The following is a 14,750-nucleotide window of genomic DNA, read 5'->3' as shown; positions in this document are numbered from 1 at the left end:
TGTGTGGCGGGAGGGCAACATAAACACTCCTCCTCGCTCATCAGGTCACTTTGACTCAGCTGTCTTGTTGACACTCACTAATTCTTGGTCTTTCTCTCCTTTTTGTTGTTTTGTATGACCTGCTCACCTTTCTGCTTAGCAAATGGGGAATCTGGCAGTAAGTGGTTCTTATATTTTAGACTTTGATCATCCCATGTCTCTCCAAACCCCTTTCAATCTGGCTCTGCCCTGATTGGCTATGCAGCCCATCGACCCTCCCCCCAACCCCTCCATCACCCAGTCATCATGTCCTTCCACGCTCTGCCTTGTAATCGTCACCCACGTATCGCTTGTAATCCTACAGCTGGAAATACACTGTGTTTCTGGTGGTTAGAGCTACATAGACTTCAGTACTGACATAAGGCAGAGTTTGCATGGCTTTAATTCCTCCCATACCTTCTCATTGTCTCTGCTCTGGGTCTATTGATCTCCTATAATAATTAGCCATGTCCTTGCGTCAATCACTCTGATGGCTGTGTATATAGTCACAGCTGATGTAGAGTTTTTTAAATCCAGATCTTCATGACTAATTCTTATGGTGATAGACTCTCACATCTAAGCGCGATACTTTGCCCCCGATGGCGTTAACCCTCTCACCCGCACCAGCGTCTTTAACCCAAGAAGACTCATCCGTCTAATCATATCGCCATGAGAGTGTCTCAGCGCGGAGAAGGTCACCAGGCTGACAAATCACCCCACCTGTCTCTCTGTCTCTGCAGGAGCTGGAGTTGTGTCGCAGGCTCTACAAGTTGCACTTTCAGCTGCTGCTGCTGTTCCAGGCGTACTGCAAGCTCATCAACAGGGTGGACACCATGAAGGCGGAGGCGGAGGTGAGCTGAAAACACAATGAACTCGTAGCCCTGAAGTAGGTTTCTTGAATCCTGTTTCATTCCTAAATCGTACATAAATGGTGCATACTTGTCTCTTTGTTGTATGAGACTAGTGTTTTGGACAGCTGTGGGAAAATATTCAATTCCACACCGTTGCTGTAGAGCAATTTTTCAGACAAACACATTATTTTCTGCAAATAATGTCATTGAGCATCACAAAACAAAAGCTGTTATTATTATTATTATTATATATTCATTGTATATGCATTTGTTATTATTATTACTAACAATCTTAATAAATATTCTTTATAATTGTCTAAAAGAAAACACTACAAGAACTGTAGCCTCTGACTGTAGATACAGACCTTCATCTAACAGTCTGTACCAGAACAATAAGTGGTCAAGGAAGTGGATTCTTGCAGGGCACAGGTGTCTGGCATTGGTGTTGCAGTTTGATCTGAATCCATGAAGCATTTGAACCGGCAGCTCTCCAGCTGAGTCTGAGTTGGGGGCTCCTTTTTAGGATTAAAAACAATGGATACTCTTTTACAGGTGATACACATTTAAACTCTCGAAGAGAGAATCAGACATTCAGCTTGAGTTACATTTTGTCTTTTGAGGAGTTGGGTTGATGCAGCCGCTTTTATTGAAGCGTTTACATTCAGAGGATGCAGGAACAGCACGTTGTGTTGTGTGAATGACTTGCGTGGTTTGTCAGAAGACAAAAAACACTGCTGGATCTCCCACTGTTGATCTCTGCTCAGCCTCCATCTTGATGGAGCTTTAAATGGATTAAAGTAATGAAATTAAATGATTTCTGATACAGAGTGAGAGGGTCAGCTCCTCCAGTTCATATTTGATCTGGAGGCTTGTTGCGCTGACCTCATGTCTGTGTTTCCTGCTTTCATCTGAGCATAGTGATTGTTTTGTGATTCATCTTTGCAATTATGTGACGCCAAGGTGACCAACATGTCTGAGGAGCTGACGCTGCTGGAGAGCTGCTTGAAGGAGGCAGAAGCAGACAGTGACGGTCAGGAGGACGTTTGCATGCCAGACGCCGCGCAGACCAACACAGAGACGGCAATCCAGTCACTGATAGAGACGCTGAGAGCCAGAGACTTTGGCTCCGCCCTCACGCAGGTCAAAGTCTTTAGGTAAGGAGCACAATTTGGGAGAATATTGTCAGACACATTTCCTTCTTAGCCAAGTGATTTAAGTGTCTTATTGAGTTGAAAGAGTCAATTTGGTTGTTGTTGTATGAATTAAACTTGTATTATTGTTGCATATAAATCACTTCGGGACATCTTTCTCCTAATAAAACAATTGTTTTGTCTCCAGGTCTCTGTGGCCTAACGACATCTTTGGTAATGAGACGGACAACGCGGTCCAAACGCTTCTGCACATCTACTTCCGTCACCAGACACTGGGTCAGACCGGCTGCCTGGCAGTGGTGGGCCCCAGCAGGGATCTTTCTCAGGCCAGCAGCCGCCTCATGGAGCTGAATCTACAGATCCGAGAGGCTCTGAGTCAAGCTCAGGCCTGCCAGGTCCACAGCACCATCCTCAGCACGGGACTGTGAGTCGTGGCGGCTGGACCAGACTGGACTAAAATGAGAAGAGACTCCACATTTAAAGGGCTAAAGGATGTGTGGGAATAACTCTGATCACATGTATGAGTGTTCTAGCTAATAGCTTTTCTCTAGCAAACCTGCAAGATTCCGTTGCAATAAGTGGTGTGATGGTGTGACTGGGATAAAACGAGTGGACGCGATGGGATGTTAACTTTATTGAATTTGCTTTCTATTTTTCCTTTTTGTTTTTTTTTTTTTGCCGATCCTGACCTGTTGCTCCTTCAGTGTTGACCAATGGCCTCCTGACGGAGCATGTTAGTCAGTGATGAATGTGTGGGACGCGTCGTCAGGATATGTTTTCAGAAGCATGCTTGAAAGACAAAAAGCACTGCAAGAATATTTTTTGAGATATATATTTTTTATTAGAGCTAACATCCTAGGTTGTAAATGTTTGAATATTTAACATTGTAACTCTGTGGGGAGCGTTTTCCCCCCGGGGAGTGTAAAAAGAGAAATATATCTGTTTATTCGCCTGCTTTCAGAAACGAGGCCCCTCTGCAGGTTTTCACGCAAAACTCACTCTTTAACCAAATATGTAGCTGCCTTTAGAGACTGTGTGACCACATGCTGGGTATATTTACTCACACAATAATGCATATACTTGGCTACAGCTCATTATGGAAACATAACTTATTTTACTCTGTATATATTTTAGACCATGTATAGTGTAAAACCAGTATTTTTCCCCTCGTACTTTTGTGTAAAGCACTGTTCATCCACTTCGGATGTTGATGTATAAAGCTAATCTGAAGCGTGTAGCCGAAACTTTAACAACTTATTTTTTTTTTGTTATCCAATCACAAAAACTTTAAATTCCTGAATTGCTGCCTTGGTGGAGGGGCGGGTGCAGAATGGATCAGGTATCGTGATGGAGGGTGTTCGGGAGCCTCCACACCAGTCCAGCTCAATCATATGCATTCCTGTTGTCGTGTTTCCTTTTTGGTCAGTTCCTCAGTGAAGCTTCACACTTTTTCTGCATTAACCCTGTTCATCGCAAACCTGCATTGTTCTCTTTGAAATGGCCCTTCTTGCTGCTTGTGTGACTGAAGGACATGGGCTATCTGGAAATGGTGTTTTGGCACATTGAACCAGTCACTGTACTCATTCCTCAGCTCCCCCTCTACTGTTTGTCTGGTACATTTGAATGCTGATCTTAATTGTTTTAATGGAAGTTATTTACCTTGGGATGATTTTAATTTAGAGGTGCATTTACTTATTTTTGTTCCCTCACAAGCCAGCCTTCTCTCTGGATGAATAAAAACCTAATCATACATTACAGCTCTGGAGTAATTGATTTAAGCCAGACACTAAAGCGCCACTAAAAGTGATTTCTCATCCGAGTCCAGAGTTCACGGTAAAACCTTGAGTCATTAAAGTGCAATGAGTCCCAATGATGTCACCCACTCTATTTATGCTACTATGATTCCTGGTTTGCGTAAAGGATAGTTCCAATAAACGGATGACAAGCCGCACTTGTCCTCAAAATGCAAATGGTCTTTACTAGTGAGCATTAAATCGGGTGGATCTCCAGTCAGTCAAGTTTCAAAAGTAGTCACATTACATACTGGGATTGTATACAGAGAGAGATGAATAAAGTTTGCTTGACGATATAGAAAATGTTCTGTCCAACGCACTCATTTAGTCTCCATCTTGGATGTTTTGGTTATGACGTCAGGTAAAACCTAAATGATATATATTTTTAAAAGTCTACTATAATGGCAAAAATACATTCAATTCAACATGTGTTCCATCTCGAGAGTCAGACTTTCTTATATTAAAATCAAAAGCATTGATATATTTTTCCCACGTTACCATTTTCCCAACAATTATTTTAAAACGTGTGGGTTTTATAAAAACATTTACTTTTTCGCGATTTTGTTACAGTTGCAATATCTTTTCAAATACTTGATTTCCCTTTTTTCATATGCAGTAATTTTCTTTTCTTACACTACTCATAGGTTTGGGATATCGACATTTACATGAGTGCCTTTCCTATTTGGTATGAATTTTAATGAAATAAGTAATGGTTAATGAGAAGAAACACCATTTTCATCATTTCAATATTACCCCAATAATTTAGACATGACTAAGATTGCGCCAATTCACCAAAATTGTCTGAAGTCAAAGGCTGTTCACGAATTCAACAGTCTGACGGCTAAGGTGAAGAAGCTGTTCCTGTGACGGGGGTTCTGGTCTGGATCAACCATAGCCGGTCCATGTCCAGGATGAGAAGAGTCGGCTCTGATCCGACCTGCACGTCTCTGGGTCCTAGAGGCATACATGGAGAGGTCCTGAAGAGGTGGCAGGCTGCAACCAATCACCTTCTCAGTAGAACGCACAAAGCGCTGTAGTCTGCTCTTGTCCCTGGAGGTGGCGCTGTTGTACCAGACGGTGATAGAGGACGTGAGGATGGACTGGATGATGGCTGTGTAGAACTCCACCAGCAACTTCGTCGGCAGTCGTAGTTTTCGTAGCTGCCTCAGGAAGAACATTCTCTGCTGGGCCTTCCTGATGAGGGACCTGATGGTTGGCTCCCATTTGAGGTCCTCAGTGATGGTGGTTCCTAGGAAGCAGAAGGAGTCTACAATAGGAATGGGAAAACCAGCCAACATGAGAGGGGACAGAGAAACTGTTACTCTCCTGAAGTCTATGACCATCTCCACTTTTTTCTGGGCGTTGATCTCCAGGTTGTTGTGGCTGCACCAGGACACCAGCCGCTCCACCTCCCTCCTGTAAGCCGACTCATCTCCATCTGAGATGAGCCCGATGATGTTGGTGTCATCCGCAAACTTGATCAGCTTCACGGACTGGTGGCTGGAGGTGCAGCAGTTAGTGTACAGGTACCTGTATGGCTGCTAGAAGTGACAGTAGAAGTTGTTCAAGTCCTGTGCAAGAGCAAGGTTGTTCAGGGCGGGGGGGGCACGTGACTTGTAGTTAGTGATCACCTTGAGCCCTCTCCACACTGCAGCGTAAGTTTGTCAGAGTATGTGGCCTGAGCTTTCTTCAGCTCCCTCTGAAACCGATACTTCAGCTCTTTGTAGCAGTTCCTGTCCCCACTCTTGCGAGCTGCCTCCTTCTCCCGTCTAATCTGGCTGAGTTTAGCTGTGAACCAAGGTTTGTCATTTGCCTAACTCACTTTGGTGCGTGTTGGAACTACCTGTATGCACTCTTCACAGTAGCTGGTCCATGAAGTCACAGTTTCTGTATACTCATCCAGATTATTGGTCACAGCCCTGAACACCTCCCAGTGTGTGGTCTCCATATAAGCCTGCAGCTCCTCCTTTAAAAAAAAAAAGTAACTAGCAGGTGTTTCCATCATTTGCTGCTATGACAGCTTGACACTGATGTCTCATGCTCCACACTAGCCTCTTGATGTTCTGAGGCAGTGTGTTCTACATTCACATACAAGTGCTATACGTGCAGTCCTGTCAAGTCACGTTGGGGAGGGGTACAGGCATCCACTTGCTGCTTCAGGTGGCACCAGATGTGCCCTATGGGGTTTAGGTCAGGGGACATCGCTGGCCACACCATGTGAGGCACTCAGACTTCCTGAAGTTGAGCTGTGATGGTTCTGGCACGATGTGGTGGAGCGTCATCATCCCTGAACAGAAGTTTGGGTGTGTACTGGGGAACTGGGGTGGGATGTGTTCTATGGTGTCTCTGAGGTTACAATGTGCCGTGACTGAGCCATGTACAATATCCAATCTGCCCAGGCTGTTGCACCAACTCCTTCACCACAGCCAACCCTGGGGACCATGTTGACCTTGCCTTCTCCAGCAACACTCATCAGCGAATAGGACCCATGGGCCACTGCTGCATTGTCCTGGTCACATGGTCCTGTAACCCAACAGTCACTGCAGTATCTCAGTGTCAGTAGAGTCAACTGCAATGGTCGTCTGGCATGGGAACCAAAGTGGTGAAGTTAGTTTCAAAAGGTTTGTCTGGACCTTCTAGGACCCCTCAGGTCTTGTGTACGGCCCTGTGTGGGAGCTGCATAGGTCTTAGGTACTGGTCACAGTTCACAACATCTGACATGCTACCCACACAAAGGCCTGGTCTGTCAAGTGAGGTCATGTGTCCATAGCTATTTGAATGACAAAGACTGACAGTACCACAGTGAAAAGGGAATTGGCCCCAATATGTGAGGTGCACTGTATACAGTGAGACAATATGAAGTGTCTATAACTATACTGTTGCCTCCTGATCACAAAATATCTGAATTGTGACAAACGCCATATGTATGAAATCCACTGAGGACCACAACATCTTATTGTGAGCAGTGTAAGTAGAACCTACACAAACCCATGTGCTGGGAGAAATGGTTTCAGAATGAGAGCAACACTGTGCGAGGTAGCCATTTATTACATCATGCGCTGGTGATACTGCAACACAAAGCTTGTATGAAATTACTGAAACTATATCTGAATGTGAAAGGTTGAAGTCACTGGAGCTAGTATCTCCTAGATGATGTACTTGAAGCTGAAGGTGCTATCACAGGAGAGCCTCTTGCCTTTGCATCTGCCACACAGGTCTTGTCTGTGGGGCCTCTTTGGGTCTACGTGGCGTTGTGTTACCGCACAGCAACACCGTGCTTTCTGGCAGGTCTGTGTAAAAACGTTAGTCAGGGCCACTTCAATCCCGACAAGTGGAGGTGAGGGACTTACGTGACACGTGATGTCCTCCACACGGTATGGGTTGAACTCCTTTTGACATTTTCTGCAGTACTGTTTGAAGTAAACCTGGAAGAGATGCTCATGAAAAACCTGCTCATTTGGCATGTGGTGGCCTGCCCTCACCTTGTTGGTTCCCTGAACACACCACACGTAAGCACTCTCCCATCGCACATTGCATTCCCTGCAGTGATAGTAGCCATACTTCTGCTCAAGAAACTGAAAGAACATCAGCTTTAGTTATACGGCGACCACCTTCCAGCAAGCCCTTCATCACTCGGACGGCGCAGGGGTGACCAGTTTGGTACAACTGAGGGCAAGCACTTGACCTCAGTGCGTTTTCAGGTTGTGTGAGGAACCAACTCCACACAGTCAAATCTTTTCTAATGTACAAATGTCATGCAAAAACGTAACAATAGCCGTGACGTTTCACGTTAACAAGGTTGAAGCAGCGCTTTCCCCGCAAGACCGACCTGGAACCTCACGCGCGCTTTGCCCTTTGACCCCTCCTGAGTGGACTCGTCCGCTGCTAGCTTGTCTTTAGCTCTCTTGCGCTGGAGCGGAGTTTTGGCGGTCTCTTCGGGGTCCTCCTCGGGAGGCTGCGGGGGCTCCTCCTCGGGTGGTGGGGGCGACTCTCCACAGCCCACTTCCTCCTGGCCCTGGCTCCCCGCCTGGTTCTCGTCCTCCACCACGAAAGAGGTGATGCTTCTGTAAGCGATGGGCGAGTACACGGCCAAGGTGCGCGGGTATCGGACGTCACCGGCCGCTTGGGGACTTCCGCTTTCACTGACCGCTTTCTTCCGCTTCAGGTCCCGTTTCATGGCCGTCAGAGAGCGAGGGCCGATGGAGCACTGCACCGCGGCGTCCTTCTTGGGCCTCACCTGCACGGCCACGTCCTTGGTGTTGGCCTTCCGCAGCCGGGGGGTGAGTTTGGGGTTGATCTGGGACAAGATGGACTTGAGCTGCGCGCGCTGCTGGTTGTTGAAGGCGTCTGAGGCGTCTCCATAGTGGCTCAGGTATCGTTTGTACTTCCAGGCTGGCTCTCTGGAGCGCGGGTACCTGCCCGTGTAAGGGTTGTGAGATGAATAGAAATAGCTGTCGACTGGCTCATCACCGTACGTTGCCATTTTTGTTCCACCAACCGAAGTGAGGGCGCGTGCGGGCATTTAAATACAACAGGTGAAGTGATGAGGGCGGATTCAGCGCAGCTGCGGTGCGTCTTCAAATGAGTCATCGCATCGAGTCACAAACATTTATTATTCTCTTTTATATCTTAATATACACATCGTGTCCGGTGTTTCAAGCTTTGTTATTCAGTCTCACTGGCTGTGAGTGAGTCGAACAGAATTGACACGTGGTCACTTCAGAGTCGGACAATGGTGACGCAACCAAAAGAAAATGCAACGTCTCGTGGCCGTGCGGCAGAGGTGGTTAAGAGCCTGAGTTGATCCTAAAGGTCGCTCAGGTTGGCAACAAGACTTTGGACACACACACAAAAAAGATAGTACATACAAGCTTCTGTCCCTCTTAACTTTGGTATTTGCTACCTGGGATGGTGGATGGCTCTAAATCCACCTTGGTCACTATTGCATGGTGGTTTCAAGTCGCTCAAAGCCTGCGTTCCTTGCTCGTCACTACCAAAATAAACCTTACACTGGAATGAATTGTCAACGATAAAAATCATTCCCTTCACAGCTTGGCCTGCAGCAGCGTATTATGGGACTTGTAGACTGAGAGCTCAGCGTTTTCATCACAGATGTGTTCTTTAATAATAAATATTGTGAAATGTATGCTATCTATTGTTATTACCGACTATTGCAGCCATAAGGGATTATTACCCCCAAGCTTTGAGTCTGGCTTTGAGTGTTCAGCCGTAAGTTGGCTCAGCAGCTTCAATATTTGAGCTCATCCTGTCAGTGTTGAGCTCAGACACTAGATGCAGAAACAAAAAATCTTAACCTAGATAAAGGGTTATTGGACTCATATCAAGCTGCAAATGGTGTTTGACATTGCATTCTTCAAAATAATTCATTTTATCAAGTACCACGTCCTGTGAAATAGTACTTCATCAACCCTAGTTTTTTAAATTCTAGAGAATTCATGCGTTGTATTGCCTCTTCCATTGAGTTTGCTGCTTAAATGTTGACACATGAGGTGGAGAAAGGATCAACATACACAAGGAGTACATCTGGAATGTACTGTAGGCGGCATCCCCTGTCTGCAGATACCCACGTACTCACACACGCACCGGCACACAAACGGCAAATACACGTGATTATTGTTCTGTTTCACAGATTGCAGTGGTTAGAATACAGTGACCATGGCGCAAGTCAGATAGCACCATTGATACTAATACTACACATTCCCTCTTCCTTTTATAGTTTAGCGTAATGTAAATAAACAGGTCTTAATCTTTTAGTGGTGGAATATTTAAAGATCCCATCAAACATATTTCTTTCACTGAACTGACAGTGTTTTTTGCGGTGTCTTACCTCACATACTGTCAAATAGGAAGTTAAAACCTTCATTTTAAAATGTTAAAATGCAAGTAGTGCCGATGCTGTTGTTTACTATTCTGTCAATCCAGATTCTTCTTGTTAATTTGGCAAGTAAGGCGTCTAATTCGGAGAGGAGGGGTGACCCTGAACAGGTTGGCAGTACATGGCATGTTGAATAAATATCCCTGTTTATTTACACTTTTATAAACCTTTGTGATCTTTTAAAGAAAAATAGAGCTTTTCTTAAAGAGTTACATGCTTTCTAGTGGTCCTACTCATCTGAAGTCCAGCAACAGATCAGTGTTGCACATTAAACAGGTGTTGGATGAGGGGGGCAGGGCTTCAGTGAAATAGAGTTGGGGTCGCTCACTGTCACCGTGCCATATGATGAGCTGAAGTCAACATCCTCGTCCTCAAACCGCTGGTATGTAATGTCCGTGTCCTCACCGTGCGCCACCGGATCCGGCTTGTGCAGGACGTTCTTTCTGTAGAACCGATAGGCCAGGATGAAGATGCCCGCCTCAGCTGCTTGGAAGAGGGCGTACAGCAGCGGGAACATGTACATACCCCCGACAAGCTGAGGGGGAAAGGCCAGCTTCAGAATTGCGGTGCACAGCTGTACGTTCTGGCATCCCGTCTCCAGGGAGACAGATCTACGGCTGTTGGGGGGCAAGTTGAAGAGCACCGCTAGACCGTAACCTGCGGCATAGCCACACAGAGGCATCAATATGGCCACCATGTAGACTGAAGGGGGTATGGTGGAGAGCAGCTCTGGTCCCAGCATGGCCGCGGTCAGGATGAAGAGCAACACCAAGGTGATCAGCAGAGACCACAGTGATGCCTGCCGGTGAAGAAGCAAATTTTGAGCAGAAGTCACTTGACAGCGACAGTCATTTCAAAGTTTCACCTCAGTTAGATTTAGTTGTGTAACGTGATCGGCCAATATAAGCTGGAGGTGACCACAGGGATCCATCTTGGTCACCGTTCTGTCGCATAGGTTATGCCCAGTAATGCCATGCTTATCATACTGATGCATGAATGTTGGAGTCCTGTTCCTTATTCTGTGAAAAATAAAACTGTTGAAACCCAAACGTGATTGTTCCTCCTTCCAAAAGCTCCATGATTGTTGTACACCGACACGGAATTAATACAATCATAATGACAAATGTACTTTTTAATGTTTGGAATCACCCAAGTACCAGATAGAGTTGCCTGTTATCATGTTTTAGTTTGAAATTAATCTAGGTTAAAAGTTAAATTAAAGTGTTGTGACCAGATGGCAATTGGTTTTTTTCCCGCAATGACCAATAAAAATCCTCTTTCAAAGAACGGGAGTCGGCTGTCTCTTATTTCATGGTTCATATGGCTGATGGCCCTGCCTTTCAACAGCAGTCGGTGCTGCTGTTTTTGCTCTTGAATCCATCTCATTCAGACTAACAGTTGTAAAGTGATGTACAGTGGCACCTCGGTTTTCGAACGTTCCGGACTTTGAACGAATCGGAGTTTGAACAAAAAATTCGAGATGTTTTTGCTTCTGATTTCAAACGAAAATCCAGAACTCAAACGCCCCCGAAAAAGGCCGGAAAAAACGTAACGTGCGCGGCGCGATCAGCTGACCCACGACGCGCTTTGTTATTGTGTATAACGCAGCCTCTGTATGCAGACGTGTCCTGTTAGCTACATTTACTGGCTGTTTCTTCTTCATATTGAGGTGTAAAACCTTTCCTGTCTCCGCACTGGACCGTGGTAGAGTGTCACTGGGGAGGTCCTCGCTCTCCACACCTCCGAGGCTGGAGCGCACACTCCAGGGTTTGATGTCCTGTTGTGGGCTGGAGCTGGGACAGGGATGAGGCGAGTCTGGGACAGAACGTTACTTGGTTTATGACTTTGTCACAGCCAAACTGCACAGAAGCGCACATTCAGAGCTGGACACGCACCGGGCACCTCTTCACTTCTGGAGAGACGTCACTCACTCAGCAACCCCTCCCACATGCAGCGGACTATTTTAAGGCTTGGAACGCATTATTTCTTTTTACATTAATTGTAATGGGAAAAATCGATTCAGATTTCGAACAATTCGCTTCTCGAACGGCCGCCTGGCCAACAAAAACTTGCTGAATCTCTCTCTAACTTCCACTCACTGTAGCATGTCATGGTAGAGGAGGCGTGCATGTGCTTTTTCAGCGCTGCTTATTGGCATTGACTGTTCCAAGAGTTTCTGTCTCCCTTACGAATGGCCAGTAACTCATGAACATGTTCATTATCTCATTTTCAGCAACTGTTTTGAATACAGTACAATCAGCTTTGACATGTATGTCATAGTACCTTGTTTAAAGCTTCGCTCTGAAATAAAAGCAAACATTTTCGGTCAGTGTTGTGAATTTATATTTGGATGGAAATGTGCATAGATGGATTTAATTCAGTAAAACAAACAAAAAACAGCACTTTGTCAGCCTGTTTAATTCTTACAATGAGTTAGAGGTAGTCCATCTATCATAGAAGAAAAAAACGTTTCTACTTGTTCTGCTTTTTAACAAATCTGCCTGTTCATTGCCATGCATTTTCTCTCATCCCATGCTATTCATTTCATTCTAAATTGAAGTGAGCTGACTGTCTGGGTGTGTTTTGTTCCCGTCAATCACATTTAAACTGATAAGACTGTCCAGCATTTCTGTGTATTGGGAGTGAAGCGAGACCACCTCCCACCCACTCTCACGCCCCTCCACCACCCTCGGTAGCTTTTATCAGATCTAGGGAGGGAGGGGCTCTTACTGTTACCCTCCTAGTGATGTCACTGTCCCTGCGCCTCCTCTGCTCCAGCCATTCTAGGAAATTACGCACTGCGCCTTTTGCGCAATGGAGCCACTTTCCCCAAAGTTGTCTGCGGCCATCCAAAAGTGTTAAACCCTTGAATAATTACCTTCAACACAACGTCGGCCACACGCGTGTAGCGGTACCGTAGCATCACACCCAACCCGATGGGGATAAGGGTGCTGCACAGGGTGAGGATGATGGCACCAAAGGGCATCAGGTTGACCACCGGCGTGTTGATCCAGGCGCGACTGTAGATCCACAGACACACAGGCATGAGGACCAGCGCCAGCAGGGTGGACGAGATCGTCATGATGATGCTGTGAAGAGAGGTTCAGTTACAGCGCGAGCAACTTTGGCGTCGTGCGTAAAGCGGTTCCTGGTTCTACCTGAGGTTCATCTCCCCGTGCACCAGCAGCGACATGATGTTGGACAGGTTTCCTCCTGGACAGCAGCCGCACAGGAGCACTGCCATCGCCGCCACATCGTCCAGCGAGAAGGCGAGAGCCAGCAGGAAAGCCACCAGAGGCATGATGACGAACTGGCACACCAGGGCCAGCAGTAGCCCGATGGGTCTGCGGATGTGCTCCCCGAGCTGGCTGACGTCCACCGTGCAGCCCAGTCCCAGCATGGTGAAGCACAGAACCAGTCCCACGAACACGTTAATGCCGTGGCTCAGAGGAGAGTCCCAAAACGCCGGCATCAGATGAGTTGGGTCGGAGGGGAGCGCGATCATCAGGTCCGCGCCCTCGCCAGTCCGAGTTCCCGCCGTCTTAAACATGGCACTTTTCATGGGTCCTTGGTCCAAAACATCCATCCCGAGGAGGTCCGCGAGTCCACCCAGCAGACTGGAGTTCTCCATGGCGCAACAGGAGAGAGTGTGACAGAAGGCGGAGTGAGTCCTCTAGCGGCGCACTAACGCGAACCTTCGGCGGATGCCATCGCACTGAGCCGGCGGCCACAGACTGACGCACGGCGAGATCGATTACAGCCTCCAAATCTCGCTCCGCCCAGCGACCGCCCGAAATATCAATCTAATTATTACATCTGGAGCGTGCGCGTCTTTGGAAACTGGATTAAGTCCATCGACCGACAGCAACCATTAAAGAATGGCAGCGTAAAAGACGGATGCTGAGCGCAGACCTCGTGAATGAAAAGTGTCCTGATCTTTATAAAAGTGCATCAGCTGGGAAAATCTGCGCCGAGTTTCTTTTGTCAGCTGCACTTTCTGTTGGGTTGAGAGCGCGTTACACGCACTACTTCACTTCTCCAGCGTCTCTGGACACACGGGTGGATGTGTGTGAACACTACAGTTTAAGTCACTAGACTAGTGACTTAAACTAGAAATGAGCCCCGGTAATATATTTAATATGCTCTTCAAATGTCCAACCATGTTGACGTTTGAGGAAATGTGTCAAAATATGTTGTGTTTTGTCGTCCGCATCAAAGAAAACTGGTTTGTATGATGGCATTATGATGTTTGACACGACCCATTCTAACCTTGTCTGCGTGTGTCTTCTGCAGTGGGACCCTGGCAGTGAAAACAAGCTCAATCATGCGGCAGTGGCTGAACACCCTCCAAGAGTCGCCTCTCCAACGTCACCGAGCTTCAGGACGCCACCGTCAGATGGGAATGGGTGAGTCACTCTGCCCACTCGCTCACACCCTCAGCAACAGGACGACCCATTAAGTGATGGGGTGATCCCAGGTATTATCTGGGCACAGACGCCCCCCTCCTCGTGTTTTATTGCGATGTGTATACATTATTGAGTGTGACTCCGTGTGAGGCCTACAAAAGCTAATGGAGCTGTTTTGCTGGCGAGTTCTATTCATGCTATCATTTGCTGCTGCTTACTCATTCTCAGAGGGGTGGGGTCAATCGCAAGTGAATGGGGCGAGAGGTGGGGACAATCCAACACAGGGTGGAAGAAGACACTCTATTGCAGACAATTTGGAGTCACCAATTAACCTCTATATTTCTGGACTGCCTTGAGGAAATGCACAAGAGTGCTGAGGACACACGGCTCCACAAGCAAAGGACTGGTTTTAAGGTTTCCAGCTATTTATAAATAGATATTTATTTTATTATCTAAAATCCCAAATTCAGCGCTCAAACAGTTATAAACGTGGCCAAATGTTCAGTGCAGTGAGAAGTCAATACATTTTAATTTGAATTACAGTATATAGAAAAATCCTGTTTTACTCGCCGAAATATGTCAAATATACTGAAAAATTCAAGTAAAACGTTGCCTTGTCGTGTTCACTGTATTTT

The 14,750-nt window shown here is 46.5% G+C and overlaps 3 protein-coding genes across 15 annotated transcripts in view; 1 reads left to right on the top strand and 2 right to left on the bottom strand.

The window, feature by feature from the left end:
* fryl (furry homolog, like) overlaps nt 1-3,777 on the top strand; it is a 53,712-nt gene extending 49,935 nt beyond the window's left edge. For 11 of the 12 annotated variants that reach the window (XM_053853702.1, XM_053853698.1, XM_053853695.1 and 8 more), the window contains 4 exons: nt 140-157; nt 759-869; nt 1,830-2,023; nt 2,208-3,777. In XM_053853702.1, the coding sequence (XP_053709677.1) occupies nt 140-157; nt 759-869; nt 1,830-2,023; nt 2,208-2,448 (564 nt within the window). In that variant the 3' untranslated portion in view covers nt 2,449-3,777. The remainder of the gene's footprint in view (nt 1-139; nt 158-758; nt 870-1,829; nt 2,024-2,207) is intronic. The other variant, XM_053853706.1, reaches the window with a different exon arrangement.
* A 3,066-nt stretch (nt 3,778-6,843) lies between these two features.
* On the bottom strand, nt 6,844-8,316 carry zar1 (zygote arrest 1). 2 transcript variants are annotated; one of them, XM_053853709.1, is made up of 5 exons: nt 7,961-8,316; nt 7,643-7,852; nt 7,296-7,388; nt 7,164-7,238; nt 6,844-7,103 (listed from the first exon to the last, which is right to left on the bottom strand). In XM_053853709.1, exons 1-5 carry the CDS (start codon nt 8,294-8,296, stop codon nt 6,960-6,962), a joined length of 858 nt encoding a protein of 285 aa, XP_053709684.1. In that variant the 5' UTR covers nt 8,297-8,316; the 3' UTR covers nt 6,844-6,959. The 2 variants fall into 2 exon arrangements, with proteins under 2 accessions (XP_053709684.1, XP_053709683.1); XM_053853708.1 differs by having other exon boundaries at nt 7,643-8,316.
* A 141-nt stretch (nt 8,317-8,457) lies between these two features.
* slc10a4 (solute carrier family 10 member 4) lies at nt 8,458-13,332 on the bottom strand. The gene is made up of 3 exons (XM_053853718.1): nt 12,868-13,332; nt 12,588-12,798; nt 8,458-10,508 (listed from the first exon to the last, which is right to left on the bottom strand). The coding sequence occupies exons 1-3, from the start codon at nt 13,293-13,295 to the stop codon at nt 9,978-9,980; spliced, it is 1,170 nt and encodes a 389-aa protein (XP_053709693.1). The 5' UTR covers nt 13,296-13,332; the 3' UTR covers nt 8,458-9,977.
* Nucleotides 13,333-14,750: the final 1,418 nt, after the last annotated feature.

Source organism: Synchiropus splendidus, chromosome 1, assembly GCF_027744825.2.
Source record: "Synchiropus splendidus isolate RoL2022-P1 chromosome 1, RoL_Sspl_1.0, whole genome shotgun sequence".
NCBI classification, from domain to species: Eukaryota; Metazoa; Chordata; class Actinopteri; order Syngnathiformes; family Callionymidae; genus Synchiropus; species Synchiropus splendidus.
The sequence above is the reverse complement of the archived record's forward strand: the minus strand, read 5'-3'. Positions and strand labels throughout refer to the sequence as shown.

What these genes read in the sequence shown, in the direction of transcription:
- zar1 (XM_053853708.1), bottom strand. Translation starts at nt 8,296, where the DNA reads ATGGCAACGTACGGTGATGAGCCAGTCGACAGCTATTTCTATTCATCT. An exon ending in AAGCGCGCGTGAGGTTCCAG is followed by an intron (nt 7,389 to 7,642) that starts GTCGGTCTTGCG and finishes ATGTTCTTTCAG; the next exon opens with TTTCTTGAGCAGAAGTATGG. An exon ending in GTGTTCAGGGAACCAACAAG is followed by an intron (nt 7,239 to 7,295) that starts GTGAGGGCAGGC and finishes CATCTCTTCCAG; the next exon opens with GTTTACTTCAAACAGTACTG.
- slc10a4 (XM_053853718.1), bottom strand. Translation starts at nt 13,295, where the DNA reads ATGGATGTTTTGGACCAAGGACCCATGAAAAGTGCCATGTTTAAGACG. An exon ending in CACGGGGAGATGAACCTCAG is followed by an intron (nt 12,799 to 12,867) that starts GTAGAACCAGGA and finishes CTCTCTTCACAG; the next exon opens with CATCATCATGACGATCTCGT. An exon ending in TGGCCGACGTTGTGTTGAAG is followed by an intron (nt 10,509 to 12,587) that starts GTAATTATTCAA and finishes CTTCACCGGCAG; the next exon opens with GCATCACTGTGGTCTCTGCT.